Below are 19,259 nucleotides of genomic sequence, written 5' to 3'. Positions count from 1 at the left end.
GGGTATACCCCTACTTTCTTTCTCTTCTAAATTTCTTACAGTCACGTTATAGTCTGCCCCTATCTCTATCCGGCTTCACGCCACTCGTTATCGCCTTAACTCAGTTAATTTCATTTTCCATTTGACAGCATTCTAATTAGAACTAATATAGTTCTCTGCCAGGTGTATTGCTATACCGATTTTTATCGAATGCTATAGATGCTGTGTCTATTTATAACATCTCGACTAGCTTAGTATTGTGGAAAGGTAATGGTAATTTGGGCAGAGAGAGAAAGACCCTCGGCAACGACATACTTATTCCAATAATATGAAACAAAAATAGTATATTGTAACAATTTCAGCTATGCAAAAAGAAAAATAATAAATTAACAAGATTCCAGAATGCTACGGCAATCTAACTGAAATTGGAACAAAATAATTTCGCTCTTCACGAATCATAAAATCGAATGCGGTCATTGAACCAACTATAGCGTAATCATCGTAGCACTAACATTACCGAGCTCTATAGCTCGTAACAAAATCCCGAATTGTAATCTGATTCTAATTTATCGTAATTAATCGAAGCCGTTAATTGCTATACACTCAGTGACCTAATTAACTTTCGCAGTAGCCGCACTATCAATCAAATCCTTTACAATTTACGAACTTACGAACTACTCACAAATCATTACACATAGCGTAATCGTAATTTTAATGTTTTAATAACGCTTCACTAGTCTACGCACTTGTCAACATAGTTACAGAATCAATTTTCACACTGATTACGTTACATTTACACTTTGACTTGACTATAATCTTAGGCCTAAACTAAATTGTTGCACATTTGATCACAAAACGAAGAGCCAATCGTAACAAAGACAAGGCCAACCGCAATCGCAATCAATTCTATAATTTAAATCCTTATCATCATCGTTAATCATCTTGGATACTGCGTAACCGAAACCGTAAACACACAATAAATCGTTTCCCCTCAACTCTACCAAACAGTGCGCAACCGCTACTGTGAACTTAATTAACAAAGTGACGGTTATTATTGATAAAGAGAAACGCAATCAGAAAACCACTGAGATTCTCAACAATTTGCAAGCTTATGAAAAAATGTAATGATCTAATTGATAAGATAGAAATGCAGGTTAATGATCTGGTTAATATTATTAAAAAGAAGGGATTCCTCTCTAGGCAAACAGCAATTTCATTGAAATCACACAACTAACTTCTACCTAAAATACATATTGAACTAAAAATTCATAAACCTAACGTACCACTTCGACCTATTGTTTCAATTTTAAATACCCCAGCATAAAAACTTTCGGAATATTGTGCAGGTATTCTTTCGAACATAGTCGGCAAAACAAGATATGATGATACTGATTCTTAATCGTTTGTAAAACAAATTAATGGCATGGAAATTCCTGACAGTCATATATTGTTATTCCTAGATCCCTCCCCTTCTCACTAATATTTCGATCAATTTGGCTATAGCTATTGTTAAGAATAACTAGACAGACACAAAACAACACACGGCTTTTCTCAAGATTGAATTTTTGAAAGCGGCAGAAATTTGCCTCAATTCAACTTACTTTATTCACAATAATTGTTTTCACTAGAAAATTTTTAGTGTAGTATTGGGTTCTCCGGTAAGTCCTGTAATATCTGATCTAGTCATGGAAAAACTAGAGAAGTCCGTTGTTAACAATTTTCAGTTCAAGTTACCTTTTTACAAGCGATATGTGTATGATATCACATGTGCCAATAATGACAAAATACAAGTCTTACTTCATCCCTTCAACACTTTTCATCCACGTTTAAATTTTAAATTGGAAAGCAACAAGAAAACCAGTTTTCTAGACGGTTTGATTATCAATGATAAAACGACAGTAAGAACAGACTGGCATAGAAAAATAACTTAGTCAGGTAGATGTATAAATTTTAACTGACATCACCCTCTTCAGTTTAAACAAAGTGTGAAAAAATATAGGTTCAGCTCATTCTAGATTCGGAAAGAAAAATTAAAAGTTTACGAAAAATACACTAAGAACAATGATTGTCCACAAAAATTTAAACGCACAGAGTGGAAAAATTCTAGAACTGTACAAAATCAAAAGATCCAAACCACATGTATTCCAACAATAACATCAATTTCGTTAATTTCTTCCTTTCGTAAATGGTATTTCACAACAAACAAAACATATTTTGAAGAAAAAAAAAAAAAATACAAGTAACCTACAAAATTTGAAACACTGGAATTCGAACACTGAATTTCCAGCACTGTAGGTTTTTTCTCTGACATCTAAAATGCCTACTGTAGAAAAACTAAACACGATCTATAGAATAAATTGTAATAATCGCACAAAATTCAATTTCGAACACTCCTCTCGTCATTTGAAAATCGAATTTCGGATCACAAATATGACATTAAATCTTATGATCCTAGATAAAAATATACTATAATGATGTAGAAAATGATAATATATAAATTATATTATCACGCTATGATGAATATACCGTGAGGTTTTCTTGACAAGACCTGCTCGTAACGTGCGATTCAACTTGCTCAACTTTAATTGACTGACATTCGTTTTCGTAGTTTGAAGCAAGCCTTTGTCGGCCAGAACAAATTCCCTAGAAACTACCGATTGAGAGTGAAAACCAATCACGAGTTCTGGTTACGCATGTAAACTAGACGAGCTGCAATTGTTGAGCACGTCTTTCCAAGAGAATCTTTGGGTATGATCATGATTAGAGATCTTCCCCAAATATAGTATCGGGTACTATTATTTAAATTCCAATTTTTCCATGCAAGCATGATACGCGAATGAAATTTCTCAAATGATCGATTTCGTAACTATAGAAATCCCATTACAAAACACTTTGTAAAACACACTAGGCGATGACATAATGACTCAGTCATGCCATCCCGCTTTCTGATCTGGATGCGTAATTTCCTACGCTTGACATGAAGAATCATCTGATGTATTTTACAACGTCTTTCATGACGTTTCCTTTTTTTAGCGTCTGTTCCACGTTAGTTCTAGCTGGGATTCTTCCGTCAGGATAAAGATTATTGTAAGAATGCTAGAATGAAATTGGAGGATCGTGTGTACTGAATTCGATGTGATACGTGTGTCACGTGCGGAGCGGTCTCGCACGCGACGGCTTCAACCCTCTAGATCTCACAGAGGTTTATATTTAATTTTTAGGTGGGTTGGTAGGTGAACGTCCTCTACAGGGCGTTCCCTGGGGAAAGGTTTGGAGGATTTCAATCGTATTGCACCAATATTTTGAAGGAAGCAAAGTAAAAATGTTTAATGAATCAAAAACTACAAGCAGAAAAGGTTCTAAACAAGGAAGCTTACACTATTTCTTATACTACTCACGTTCTCTCTCTCTCGCACTTACTCTTCGGTGGTTCAGCTCCGAATTCGCAGAACGGCTCACGCTTTCACACTCACATTCAATTAAGACTACACAACTTGATTAAGTTCGTGGCACAGCTTCCTACACTTAAAGTCTAACTTCGAAGGCTAACGTCGCGACGCGAGACGCTTGGATCACCGCGTGTAGATTTAAAGGAATGCTCTCTCTAATCGTCGGAGACCCAAGACTTATAACTCTATACTCGACAGCTTTGAAGGAGCCTGTTTCCGTTGACGTTGGTTTGATCCTGTCTCTAACGGGACTGCCTTCGCTCGCTCGTCCGACACCCCTTGGAACGTCGGGCGGCGAGCGAGTTTCCGCTGAATTTACAATTCGATGTTTTCGCTAAATACACAGTTCCAGACAAAGGCTCGCCTCGCGACAGTCATCCTCGAAGCGCGTGGTTTCGCGCTTGCCTCATCCCGGTGTTGATTACACCCGGGATCCGGCGGGCGCGAAGATGCTGACGTTGCTGGCTGTCCAACTACGCCGTTGCGCTTGGCTACTCCACGAACTGGTTATAATAAAATATTTTGTATAGACTAACTAAAACTATGCTTCCTTGTTTCTAGAGATAATAATAATATATAAAATAATGATTGATATGATCGGTAATATATTATAGTTTTGGGTAAATATGCGGCGCTCGTGACACGTGAAGAACTCAGTGTATTGTTTCTTAATATCTGCTTCCGGCACTCTGTAGTAATTTTTCTTTTATGTCGTCATACCATTTTCCTTCGTTCTTAGATAAGTCTTTCATTTGTAATTGTATTTATCAGGTTACCGGTATTCACACTGACGCGAGCCCTTTTCTTCTTTCATATCTGCGCGCGCTTTCTATCCCGTCTACAATTTCGCGGTCTGTACCATTTTCTATACCATATACCAAGTTTGGCACGCTCGCGGAGGTACATAATTGGGTGAGTCGTCGTTAATCGTGAAAGAAGGCACTGACCGTTGAAGGAATAGCGCGCAGAAACCGGGAATTCATGCACGCATGGTCAGTCTGATCGAGTCTTCGACACCATTAGCTATGCCACACGTTTTTTCTCAGATAATATAGCATTTTCTTTCTCTCGTACTTGAACTTTTGAGTCTCTACGCCCCTCTATCGCGCAGTAGGTTCTCAACAGCCGATCGAACCTTCATAGTTTTACGCTTTCGGGCTTCTGGATCTCAACCAATCTCCGGAAACCTATTAATCGTGCACTCACTTGACACTACTCTATTTCTGTAATTTCGAGGAGTTGTTATGCCTTAGTGGCTTTTCAACTACGAGCAAATAAATTTCATTCATTTTTTTGGCTCAATTAAGTGTTTAGATTAATTTATTTGGACTCATACTTCGTCATTCAATCCTCATTCTCTCTCAAAAAGAAAGTCACGGAAGCCTTCCATGTTGGAACGTTCTTGGCTATCGCTAGTAAGGTGATCTGTGTCTCCAAACTTGTCTGACCCTGCACACCCCCTCCCTTCATGAATTTCTCGGGTGTGTATTGTCACAGCTGCTAATTTGAATCTGTTTGCTGCCACGGAAACGATGCAACCCTGTCGGAAAGCTTCTTAGCACCTGCCTGACCTACCGCCTGTGATGCTCTTTCCCAAATACACAATAATAATGCATTGAAAACTCGATTGTTAGCCTAATTATCCGTGCTTATAACGCTTAGCAAAAAGGTTTCTCAAGAAAATTTCATCTATATGTTTTTCAGAGGCTACATTTTTTTATCATACACCACATAGTGCGGTACTCTATCAGCGGTTAGCTATTTCACATACGACTCGGCATAGCGTTATGCTCTGATAACGATGACAGCGATCGGGATAATGTGGGTTTTGTGGAACACTATGGAAAATAAAAATTGTAAATTGTATCAAATTCACAATTATTTATCATATATTTCTCCACAAATGAATTTTATAATTTTCACATTTATATTACAAAAACGGATGAAAATTTTCAAGAAATATTTATAATTGTAATAAATTCTGTTTCTTCTAGATACGTAAATAATTCTATTCAATACATTATTCCTTAATTCTGTGTATAAGCTAGGATATCATCGCATATAATTTTAATAATTTCTACTTCCAGGAAAAATGAATAATTTTTATTGAATATCCTATGTATAAACTAGGATGTAATTGTATATTGTAATGGATTCTATTAGTATTTTCTTCATATTGTCTGTATTTTTTCTATAGATGTTTGCACTCCTGGAAGTCTTTAATTAGAGAATTTGGACCATCCACTATATCACCGTCGGGTCCTGATGTATAATGCAGAGTGCATTTGCGGTATCTGGCAATGTTGTGGTCCATTTTCATATTCTCAGGCAGTTTATCCCACACATCATTGACGGGGTTTGATGCAAACGTGTAGATGAATTCTTTCGGTAAAAAGCGATATCCTCTGACCTCATCTCCTTCAAGCTGCCCAATTCTTTGTACAGGCGGAATGATTTCTCGAGAAAACCGGTGCACTCCCCCAAATACTATTTCTCCAGATGCTGGACGTTTTTCAAGGCGTAGTATGTCAGGATATATTCAGGGCCACCATCATACCAAATTACTCCTCTCGCATTTTTTTTCTTTCCTGACAGGACGTCTCTGTGGTTTAAGTCGTGCCGGGGTGCCACTCCCATATATCTCAATTTTTCCAGCACAGGGGGCGCAGTTTGCAAATCTTCCATATTATTAACCAGCGTTGTATTATCAAGGATCCCTGCCAGCAATGCTTTCTTCCCCTCGCCATGGACGTATATGTAACATGCATTTTTCCGCATTTTTCTTACAATCTTCGGTATATCCTCGTCAGATTTGTTGTCGGCATTTCATGGTGGTCCATGATGATTGTGTGTTAATCATGCGCTAGTAGCTCTGCAATCAATTAGTCAACTAGTCAAGTCACAAGATGGCTTTATGATGATGTGCTCGAAACCCAATCTGTTTATATCGATGACTGAACTTCCTTGGGCACAAGCTTCTTGCCATCACCGATGAAACATTGCACGTCTACGATAATTGCCATGTCGCAAAGGAATGTTGCGCTCGATTTTTTTTCAAATACAGGTAGAAGTCTAACTATTTAGCCTTCTACACACATGCTTTTATGCCCTCGCCGATGAATTTCGTAGAAGTAGAGGGGATATCATCGATTATTTATGGTACACTACTGTATGAAAATTCATACTTGTTGAATTCACCGCCGTACTATTTCAACTCATTATCGAATCTTTTTGTAGAGCCCTCGCGATTCTCGGTGGTAAGAAGACGTTGTATTCCCCTTCAATCGTAGCCAAGACACGTACCCCGAATTTTTTTTCGACTAGTCGTAGCCTGGTGACGTCACACACCTCATCAATTTCGAGTTACGAGATCTTCTTAGTTGGCTGATTCTCCAGACGGCTGACGTGGTTTATTTTCATCAGATCCATCGCGTTTTCGATAAGAGCTTCGTTTTATATAAATATGAACACGACGAGTGAAGACGATGAGATTATAGTGACCAGAGAAGTGAATTCAAACATGTTTTTAGTAAATTGCAAAATTAACGACGGAGTCAGGAATCGAACCTGGTATCTAGAGATGCTTTGCCGGAAACTTACTCCACCAGACTTTCTAACCGTCCTGACTACACTGTCTTTAATTTCTTTCAACGCCATATTCGAATTTGTTTTGTTTTCGTGCACCGTGTATTTGTATACGTAATAGAATTCGTCGCTGAGAGACATTGGATACTATATTTCGATATATATGGCATGTTAAGGCGTGTATAATACACAACTTGTTTCGCCTTATTAGAGCGGACCCGGCCGTTCTTAATACTATATGAAAAAGTAATATTGATTACACTGGTCAACAGTGGTTTTGTTGCTCTTGATATTTGAGTCGTCTTAGAAAGATTCGATGTCAACGACCTTAGGAGTAAGCGTAGTTCTTCGAAATTGGCTCTAGTTATTCATTTTATCGACATTTTCATATATGACTCAAAAAAGCAATGTTTAGGTGAAAAATTCGATTTCTTTTTTTTAACATCTAAAGTTTATCAAAAAAATACTATCAATAACCTTAGTTATGCTAACTTTATTCGGGCAGAAGTATAAAAAATATAAGAAATATAATACTTTGTTGTTCTCGCCATGAAAAAGAGGGCACAACCAGTTTCTTCGAAAGGGAGGGTATTGGGGTGTTCCGAAAAAAAAAAAATTAAAAAATTTCTCTCAAACACGCATCAAACTTTCGGTAGAGCATCTTATATAGAATATCTCAGCCAAATACGAACTTTTAATATTGATTTTTTTCCATTTTCCATTTAAATAACAGATAAAAAAATTTAGGAAAAAATATATCTCATAAACGTCTGACATATAAACCATCTAAACGTACATCTAATAAACTATCTGTATTAACAGATTCTTATAGGAAATTTCACGCTCTATAAAAAACTACTGATATAGAACTTTAACCGTTCAAGAGAAATTCGCCTTTAAACATTGAGTCATCTCGAATACAATACTACAATAACATAAAAACCAGAGCCAATCTAATATAATCATAATTATATTCGTAAGTCTTACGTTCTCAAACACCAGGATACACAGAAAAAATCAGAGCAACAAAAAAAAGTATTTATTTTGTAGAGCTGTGTTATTAACCCTTTCGGTACAGACGCATTCTACGTCGCGCCGTCCCCGCTGACCGAGCAGTCGCGGCAGGCGTCCGTACTTGCGGAACAACTGCAAGCGCCAGTCAGACGCACAATACCCTGCTATCTTACGCAGAGCGAGTGCAGTCGCTTGTAAAAAAATGCTTAAAAAATTATAACATAATGTTGGGTTACCATGGTCACCGTTCGTACATAACGAGCGTCAGGTGTTGGGTGACTATAGTCACCGCTCGTACAGAGCGAGCGTCGGGCGTTGGGTGACTATAGTCACCGCTCGGACAGAGCGAGGGTCGGGCGTGGGGTGACTGCAGTCACCGATCGGTCCGAAAGGGTTAACGAGAAAAAATGCTAGAGAAGTGAAGGCTGTTCAAATCACCAAAAATATGTTCGAATTTACTTTTCTGGCATCTTGTCGGTAACTACAACTGTTGGTAAGGCTGAAGCATCGTCTTGCGGTGGACATTCGAAGCAAAGCTGACTAAAAAATCGTGACTAATCAAATAAAGGGTGTATCTACCACCTGCGTCAACACTTCAGTCGCTAAAATGTCTGCAACCTGGCGACAAAAATTATGAAAATCCGCTCATCCGAATCCAAAACTTCATTGCTCGCCCGTCTAATGGTAACAATTCAAAATGGTCACCCATCAAACAGCACAGAATCGCATTATCGCAATCTATGTCGGTCAGACCGATCGGTAATGTATGTGACGCTATCTATGATGGTGCTTTTGTTGGTAACACCTCCGCTGGCAAGGCTTACCCTGTGCTTACTGACTGTTGGTAAGGTAGGGTTCAGGGTTGACCCGGTCAGTACGCCACCATTGTGATTCAGAACTTTCATATTTTATCAATTCCTATTACATTGCTAGTTCATAATTCAAACAATATTCTCAATGGTTGATTTCAGGCACTTGATGCCTTGAACAAGAAGGACTTATCGGAAATAAAATCATTCACTCGGCCACCTGCAAAAGTAGAAATGGTGATGGAAGCTGTTATGTTACTGAAATCTTCCGAACCATCGTGGGCTGAATCTAAAAGGCAACTTGGAGACGTGAATTTCTTGAACACGGTGAGTAAGAGTATCACATGTATACGTGTAGAAAGTGGGTTCAGAGTGCGTGACGATTAAATTTATCTCGTATATCAGTGAGAAGCTACATTTCCATATTAAATGTCTCCTTTGTTCTAGTTACGAGATTTTGATAAAGACCACATATCAGACAAGACGTTGAAAACGATAGGTCGATACACAGCTAATCCAGATTTCGACCCCATAAAAGTGGGAATCGTATCTGTTGCTGCCAAGTCCTTGTGTATGTGGGTCATAGCTATGGAAAAATATGGAAAACTTTACAGGTAAGGATTGCGCATACCTCAAATACCGGAAAGTGGAGTACACATGCGTCACACATGAATCGATTTTATACGACTTGAAACAGCTCAGCGTGCACCACGAACTGCAGCAAACCTAAAGTTCACTAAGATCGATCGAGATGCCTATAGCTCGCCGACGAGTGATATGCAAGAAATTGGAAACTATTTCGTCTATTAAGTTGATAGAAGTTTGTAGCGCGCACCGAGTGGCATTTACTCGTGGAAATTCTATACATATGTCGACGCATGCGCACTTGACCGCTTCCTATTTATGGAATGTGACACTATGCCATTTAAGTGATCACAATCCTTGATGACAAGGTTAGTATTAAAGTCAAGACTATTTTACTAAGTTAAAATCAAATGTATCACTTGGATAACACAGGGGTTATAAAACGGGTAATATACAATGATCATTCACTGATTTCTTAACAAACTTGTACCTAAGCATTGAACATCATCACGTAACTCTGTGGTACTACAATTTCCGAGAAATGACCGTGAGTGTTCGCAATGTTTTTTCCTTCTTTCAATTCTAGTAACAATTATCACCTCTAAGCTATAACAGTAAGAAAGTATGAGGATTTGGATTTGCTAGGTATTGTCGAATGAAAATATTGACATGTATTGTAGAGACTTATTAATTGCTCTGCCGAAAGTGAGGAAATGGAAAACGAAATAATTTACCCAAACTCATTAGTGTGAAGAATAGCAACTCTTTTATCCAACGTTTACAAGTTGTGATTATTCTACCAAACGATCACTCACATAGAAATTTTCACGTTGAATATAACATTGCTCCTGGGTAGAAGTGTGAAAAATATCTTATGAGTAACTATGAACGTGTAAGGACTCAACATTACGTATGTAATTTCACAAAATCAAATAGCCGCAAGTTGGGGTTATGAAAGTGTTCTCTTTTGTTTCGGAAAAACGGCAAACTCTCCTTCGAGCCAAGTTGCTTACTATGAAACTTATATCAGATTTGAAAAATTCAGTGTCCTAGATTCGTCAGTTAAATGAAGAGAATTAAGGATACACAAAAAGTTGATGCAACTTCAAATTTCAGACGCGATAAGATGAATATGAAATTGAATGAAATGAAACTTAGTAAACAATAGATCTGTTTTTGAATATAAGTCGAGAAAGAAGAAGATTCACGTCGATGAGGTGTGAATAGATTTGGATAACAATTCAAGTATTGTGATTCTGGTTTGACATCAACGTAGAAAGATTGACCTTATATAAGAAAATCGAGGAGAGGTGAGAATGGCTCCAATTTTGGAATAAAACTGACGAGGGGAACCCACCAACGTCCCCCCACCAATTCAATTCAAATTTGTCACACGTGTAGGCCATGACTAGCAGTCTAACTGGTGCAAGTAGTGAGACGCGCCTCTCAAAATTAACCAATTTCGAAAAATCCGGTATCGAAATATCCTTAATATACTTTCTACGTTGGGGAGTTTTCAAAGAATGCGTGGCGCAGTGTTAAAGCGCTTTGTTTCATAGCCGCAAGGTCGCTGAATCGAATCTTGGCGCTCGCAATTTTTTTCTTTTCATTTTTTTTTCATCATTCACGTTATTCTAAAAACAGATGTATCACGATTGCGCCAATTGTTTATTTTTATTAATCAATTATTATCGAAAAAAATTAGTATTTTTATCACGTCTCCTGTGAAAAATCGAACTTACCACGAAAATATACAATCTTTATTCTTGCACAATGGCAATAATTTTTAATATTTTATTGTTGTTTTCAATGCTTCTATGACAAGTAGCTTCTACTACCACCCTGCTTCGTGCAGTGTTCTATAAATATAATAATATCAAACAAATAAAAATATTGATTTTGCACAAGTTTTCGTGTATACTTTCTTCATTTCCAATCTCCTAAAAAAAAATAATAATAATATTCCCAATTCCGCGTTATTCTCTTTTATATGTAAAATAATGATAATCAACTGTGAATAAAATATTGAAAATTATTGACATTGTACAAGAATAAAGTATTGTATATTTGTGTGGGAAGTTTGATTTTTCACAGGAGACGTGATAAAAATACTAATTTTTTTTCGATAACAATTGATTAATAAAAATTAATAATTGGCACAATCGTAATACATCTGTTTTAAGAATAACGTGAAGGATGAAAAAAAATTTTTCTAAATTGCGAACATCGAGATTCGATCCAGCGACCTTGCGTTTATTATACAAAGCGCTTAAACGCTGCACCAAGTGCTCTTCAAAAGTTTCTTAACGTAGGCAGTATATCAAGGATATTTCGATATCGGATTTTTCGAAATTGGTTAATTTTGAGAGGCACGTCTTACTACTTGCACCAGTTAGACTGCTAGTCATGGCCTACACGTGTGACAAATTTGAATTGAATCGATGGGGGGACGTTGGTGGGTTCCCCTCGTGAGATGGAAAGAATTGACGTGGATAAGCGGTAAATAATTTTGAATGGAAAATCAAAAAGGTAAACAAATTCATCCAGTTTTAGATTGAAATTGAGACAGTAGAATATTTGTGTAGATAAGTGGTAAAAAGATTTAAATTTGATTTTCTTACCGTTTCAAGTCCGACAGTTACGAGATAATGGTTATAAGTGAAAATCTAATTTTCGTACTTCCGGCAGGGTTGTCCGTAAGCCCGGAGATACACTGACCACTCGCTAATTTGGATTTGATTAATCGTTAAATGCATTAAAAGGGAATAATATACTACTTTCGTCGCGCTTTTCAAGTAAATAACGTTAACATTGTGGTTGAGTCGAAAATAAAGTTATTTTAAGCCTCTAATTCGATACAAATATCAACCAGTGAAGATTTGCGTATCTCTTTTTGTTTCGAACCGTCGACGAATAAAAGTGCGTGCTACAGAAGTTCACTCTTCGTCAATGAAACCTCGGATTTCTAGTCATGATACGAAACTTTGAAGTTTGTGAACATCACGTACAACAACGCCTAATGATTGTAACTCATATTCCAAGTTCAGATTGTTGTCCGGATAATTTTGGGAATTCGAGAAGAGTGATTCGCATCAGTGATGTTACAGTGGAACTAATCGTGGTTTCTTCAAATGGGTGGACGGTTTCATAGTCCACACGTGTTTCCTGGTTATTGGTAGCAAACGATACTCTTACAAATCCCAGCTGCAGCAACTTGTGGAAACGGGTGATATTCCTCGATGGAGTCATTTGACAGCATAGAATTATAGAATCTACTTCTCTGATTAAAAAAATTACATTGGAATCACTTGCGATCTTATCGGAATCAGCTCATACTTCGTGTTAGCGATGATCTTGCGATAGTTTTCAGCAAAGCCCAACATCATATTCAGAAAAATAACTACTTCTGAGTTACCAACGGCGTCGGTAACTTTTTGTTTTTCTGCTATATTGAGCTATCCGATAACTTCCATGAACCAACTCCTTCCTCAGACTGATCGTCGATTACAGATGTTATTCACGAGTTTTTTTTGAGGCACAGTGTTACTGCTGCCTGATAATTTCACCGAGGGACGCTGCACCTGTTTCTGTTCGGATATCGATTTTTTCGTCTCGGTGTCCGACATGCATTTATTATGACAAAATAGAATTTATACAAATTTTTATATGATCCGAGTCAGCGGGTTGGCACTTAATGCTTTAAGATAAAAGCCGTATACGACTATCCAGAATCAAATCATTACCGACTGAGTTGGGTTGAATGATAACGTTTCAAAATGCTAATGGAATTTGTAAGTTTTTCACTACGGTTGATGGTAACAGAATATTTTTGAAGCGCTCTATATAAGTAGTGTATATATGACAGTTCTGGACCACCGCCCTCCCCCGCCCCCTCCCCCCTCCCTGCCCCCCTCCCCCCTCCCTGCCCCCCTCCCCCCTCCCCCTCCCCCCACTTCCCCCCTCACGCCCTCCTTCCCCCCTCACACCCCCTTTCCCCCTCGCTCCCCCCGCCCCACCCGAATCCGCGGCCCTCCCCCCCTCCCCCCCGAATCTGCGGCGCTACCCCCCCCCGCGAATCCGGGATTTGACACACACACACACACACACACACACACTAAATAATTCCTGTCGAGACTTGTTTGGCGCAGGAAAGCCGCACATAAATCGGGTAGGGTAAAAACCCGCTAGATCTATTGTAAAAATTCCAGGAAATGACCCCTGAAGGAAGGTTTAAAACAGCGTTTTGAATGCTTTTAACAATTTTTTCATTTAACATCAATTACATTTAGTTTTCTTATTCTATTCTAAATTATCTTATTCCAAATTTTAACGATTAAAATTATACATATTATTTTCAATATCCATATTAATTAAACATATCATTATTCCAAAATTGATTTATACCAATTTTTGAACAGTACCACTGATCAGATTATATTCAACAATGCGATCATGCAAGATCATGCAGTAGGCAGAAGTGTGTGGTGGGAACGTAATGCTACAGTCAGATTCCAATCGAATGTCCACAGGTCCAGTTTTCAATGTTTCGTTCTACTTGGAGCAATCGATGACGATAAGGGGAGCTTGGTTTATAAATTCACGCCTCAAAAGCAAAGGCTCAGCTTCTTTGTTATAGTAGCTCATTTGAAACCGAACATACATATCATAGAGAATGGCGTATTGATTATTGTATATATCAAGATTCATATTTCCGTAGGGATAGCACTGTAAGTTGGGGAAGAGTTTTACATCTCTGATCCGACAATGATCAAATACGCCAGCATTTTTCAGCGGCTCGTTTCTCCTTGCAGTTTGAAATCCTAGAACGACATATCTCGGCTTCTCAAGCTGCGTCGATGTCTTGACTGACCATATATGCCGCGTTGTTGATGGGTGCATCGGATACACGTACGTTTCCCAAGAACGAAAACTCATGGATATGGCCGGATCCTTGGCGATGTAGTTGAGTAGCTGGATTTTCGGTTTATCTGCCAGTTTGATGTAGGGCAACAACCACTCGATTTTATTCAGGGTGATTTTAAAGTTTTCCGTCGCCGAGCTCTGAATCACGGCATTCAAATCAGTGTTGGAACGCGTGAGAATTAACTCGTGTTTAGCGTTGACGATGACTCGACGATAATCTTCGGCGAAGCCTAGCACATAATTTAACGGCAAGACAACATCGAAATTTCCAGCGGCATCGGTTAGTTCCTTATCCCCACTCAACCACCCGGTATTCTCCAGACTATATTGCTGGCCTGGAGTCAAGGATACGTAACCCTTCATAGTGCTGGTGATGCCAACATTTTTATTCCGATCAATCTCTACACCGTTCAACTCGTAGCGAACTTCCTCAAACAAATGACAAACGGCCATATTGATCAATTTCGTAACCGTCACCGCAGCCACACCATCATCCTTTGTGATTTTTCCGTGAATGTGTAGAGAGCTTTTACTGGGCAGTAGACACAAGTCTTGATGTTGAACAACAATATGGATTTCATCGTTGTTCTGGAAGGTGGATGATGCAAACGGTTGATGAGCATAAATCTCAGAGTGCGCGATCGATTCGTCGAATACCACAGGTTTCTGTATTCTTATTATTTCTTCCATGGTAACACACACAGGATGCAGCGAACACGAATTTTTATTTTCCAAAATTTCCACGTAATCGAAGACCTAGGCTCTGGAGAAACCGAACGTTCAGAGGTGTCAGTCTCGTAGGCGGTGTGAACGTTGTCAGAGGTGTCGGGCGACTGGCGATTTTTGGCCATGACGTTCGAGTTTTATAACTTTTGCCCGACTTTCTCGTCTCAAACACGATTCCCATTATTTGAGTGATTTCACGCGTAAACGTACAGTAATCGTTTCGCCGCGAAAATTAATCAGCTCGTCGTCTTGATCGACTATTCTCAGCTGTAAATGATGTATCGACTGTACGGAGATTGGCAGGTAAATGACGTTGGTAGGCACTTCGACAATCTTATATCCGGATGGAACGGTTGGGAAAAATTCGTGAATCGTGTGAGCTCGACGCCCGTTTATATATGCCCCTGTGGTTATGCTACACTCAACGCGTAAAGTATTAACCTTCAGTATGGCTACGGGTAATTCAGATTTATGAGTAACGTTTCGTGATAGCTCAACCGCCTTAAATCCCAATAATCGGCCGATCGAATCTTTGGGCTTAAAGTCTACCACATGATTGCATGTGACTTCACTGTTCAGCTCGTTGTTGCTAGCTGTCAGACTGAGGGTGATGTCGGAGGGTAGCTCCTTATGTAGAAAATTTTCAATATCCTCAATTTCATAGCATCTCGTGGGTATCGCGATGCTCTCTCTGCTGTTGTCCGCTCGTTTCAGGTAAAATTTATTACACCTCTCATGAATATTGGGTATTGAATTGAATGTCAGGAACTCGACGAGTCCGAGAACATAGTTCTTCTCTGGTGATAACTCGATTGGGAGGAAATATTGAGCCTCCAGCACGGAGGATGTGCCTGACAGTGTTAACGTCAACGATTCCGGCATGACTAATGCTTGCTCATGTAACACCTGTCTTTTTATAGTTGTTCGCTGAGAAATTTGAGACACAAGTGGCCGCAAATCACAGTATCATATTCTTGATACCTTTTATGATTGTATTCAACGCTGCCAACACCGAGATACCTCATCAAGTCCTTAGGCGGTTTCAAATCACCGAAAATATCAAAATACACAACCTGGTCACCATTTTTCTTGTACGCAACCCAATGTGTCCCTGGACCGTTTTTATCGTCAAGATTGATAATTGCGGATTCTCGCATTTTTGGTCCTGATTTTGGCAGATCATTCCGCATGAAAACACCACGAAAATACGAAATTTTCATATTTTTAGCATAGTTGCGTAAATCGATGTTGGTGAGAGCTCGGTGTGGTAGCTTTACTAGTTTTTTGTCAGATGTAAGTACAGGCCCATTCCGCTGCGGTAGGGTCGCAGGTATAATCCCTTGCCCAAAGCAATCGCCTCCATTGTTGCATTGTGCCGTTTGGCCTTGTTCAACTGATGTTTGTTGACACTAGCTTCGTTGACAGCTTTAGCTATACCCGCAGCACCACCCGCAAGAGCCCCAGTAGCGCTTAGACCGGCCAGAATTGGAATGAGAAACGGTAGGATGCCGCCAATTTTATCAGGCACAGGTATAACGCGAGGTATACGAATATTTTTCCCAGTCCCACGGGCAGCCGCACGAGCACCCGCCAACGCCGACTCGACAGCTTTATAACTCGGTCGCATGGCGACCTTTGCTGCTGTGATGATGGATTTAAGATTCACAGTTCTCTTCCGCTGTTTACTCTTCCCGTCAGTTCCAGATTTCTTCTTCGCAGCCGCTCCAAGTTTCGACCGCTTTGCAGCTAAGCCCATTCCGAGTTTAGATTCAGCTTTCATGGTGTAGGTGACTCCCCAGGCTACAGCCTTTTCACCCACACTAGCGTCCTTGGCCAAGACGCGATTCCACGCCTTCTCAGCGAGCGCTTTGTCGGCAAGATTTCTCGCTGCGGTGTCGCGATTCTTCGCGTATGCAATGTCGTGGTCTTTACACGCGGCATCCAGCGGATTGATCCCCAAATCTCCACGAGCCAACCTCTTGGCCGATTTCGTTCCAGGTCCGCAGTACTGATACCCTGACACATGCAATTCAACTGGGAGATGATTGATGATTTAATTTAACAAACCACCACCGCGTTTCTTCCGTGTGCACATCCTCATAGTCGGGCAACAACTAACGCGACTTCTATAAAAGGCGGAATTTATATACCGTCATCTCAGTTTTCATTGTCATGCTAACGAAGCATCATGAGATTTCAAGATCAGCCCGATAAACTACCTATCGCAAATTTCGATAAAATGGTTCGACGTAGTAAGAGGAAGATAGGAAAACGACATGGAAAATTGCTGCCAAATACCGTGAGAGCAATTTTTTGCGGGCCATCCAATTGCGGTAAAACTAACGCTCTTCTCGCACTTATCACCCACGGCAATGGATTGCGATTCGAAAATGTCTACGTCTATTCGAAATCTTCCATCCAACCAAAATATCAATTTTTGCAAAAGTTACTAGAACCCGTGCAGGGAGTGGGTTATTTCCCGTTTCGCGAGAACGATGAGGTTGTAAAACCGGAAGATGCTCGCCCCAACTCTGTTATGATTTTCGACGATGTGGCTTGTGAACAGCAGGATAATGTCAGAGCATACTTCAGCATGGGCAGGCATTGCGATATCGATAGCTTTTATCTAAGTCAAACGTACGCGCGCATTCCAAAACACCTAGTGCGTGACAATGCAAACTTATTGGTGCTATTTCGGCAGGATGATATGAATCTGAAACATATCTACAACGATCATGTGAACACGGACATGACGTATCAGCAATTTAAAGACTTGTGCTCGGCATGCTGGAATGATGACAATTACAGTTTTACCGTAATTGACAAGAATAGCGAAATCAATGGGGGGCGATATAGGAAGGGGTTTGACTGCTTTATAAGCATAAACTAACATAAACTCGCACAGTTTCGTTGCAACATTCGAACCTGCAACATGGAGAGTGCCAAGATTCGTAAGCGTAGCGATTCATTGAGTGAAATATCAAAAGCATCCGATGTCATACGGCTGAAGCATGAGATGCTCAAGTTGGACAAGGACACGACCGAACAGGTTGTGGGAGAGGTATTCAAGCCTTTAGTAACACCGCTGCAAAAATTGGTTGATACCTCAAGACAGCAGCATATTAAACGTGAAACTAAAACGGAACTACCGGATGTGACAATGAAAAAAGAAGAAGAAAAAGATGAAGAGAGTATCGGGGATGATGATGAGGATGAGGATATGGATGAGGGGAATTTCATGGATGTAAATGATAAAACACTGAAGTTTGGTGAAATTTCTACTACAAGTACATCTGTGAAAAAAACAACGGATTCCACAGCACAATATTTGAAAATGTTCAGCTCAAGTAAAAAGAGGGATTTGGATACCACATACGGTGTTCGAAAGTTGACAAGCGGTATGATGATTGGCGATACACCGATCAATTTCACTGATAATCTGGTCAATGTGGGGAATGAAAGTTATGAGAGAACACCTGGATTACTCAAATTACTGTTTAAAAAATCACCCGATGCATCGGTTGTAAATGACGCGGACAAGAATAATTATATAAAAATTGTAACGACGACAAATGCGCATCGGAAACGTTACCAAGCCGATGGAAGCCTTCGAGATGATTTAAAAAGCGCAAAGTATAGAAATTTCATTGCACAACACGTTGGCTCGCCGAAAAAATCAGGTAAAGGCTTAACCAACTATAAGATTGCGCGAAAGGAGGAGCAAGATGTCGATTACGTCTACTGGGATGATCCAAATGAAATTGTAGATCGTCTCCGGCTGCTCATGGCGTCACAGGCTGCAGGCAATACCAGCCATTCCAACGAAATAGTCTCCATTATTGAGGAGCTGCGCGAGGCTGGAATCGTTTATTAGCGGCGTGTAAACATAAAATCATCATTTGTTCAGTGACCGTCCAGTGATGAGCATAGACATATTCGGGCGACACTCGGAGCGTGGCGGGAGTAAAAAATTTATTCGAGGGCCTCCGGGTGTTGGATTCAAAACCACCAACGACAATCAGTATGATTTGGACGGTAAACGATTGTGTAACATAGCTGATCCGCAGCACTCCACCGATGCCGTTTCCCTAAAAGTTCTCAATACTGCTTTACAGTCTATGGCTGCGGATATTGTGGATACTTTTTAATCAAATTTCGAGAGTTTCGCGCATAATCACAACGAGGAGTT

At 39.7% G+C, this 19,259-nt stretch overlaps 1 protein-coding gene across 1 annotated transcript in view; it reads left to right on the top strand.

The window, feature by feature from the left end:
• Positions 1-19,259, top strand: part of kl-2 (dynein heavy chain 2, axonemal kl-2) — a 1,019,064-nt gene that overhangs the window by 875,422 nt on the left and 124,383 nt on the right. Inside the window, exons 51-52 of the mRNA XM_069137782.1 lie at positions 8,999-9,163; positions 9,284-9,450. Of these exons, the coding sequence (XP_068993883.1) occupies positions 8,999-9,163; positions 9,284-9,450 (332 nt within the window). The remainder of the gene's footprint in view (positions 1-8,998; positions 9,164-9,283; positions 9,451-19,259) is intronic.

This window comes from Neodiprion pinetum, chromosome 7, assembly GCF_021155775.2.
Source record: "Neodiprion pinetum isolate iyNeoPine1 chromosome 7, iyNeoPine1.2, whole genome shotgun sequence".
NCBI lineage: Eukaryota > Metazoa > Arthropoda > Insecta > Hymenoptera > Diprionidae > Neodiprion > Neodiprion pinetum.
Note: the sequence above shows the minus strand (reverse complement) of the source record. Positions and strands in the feature narration are given on the sequence as shown.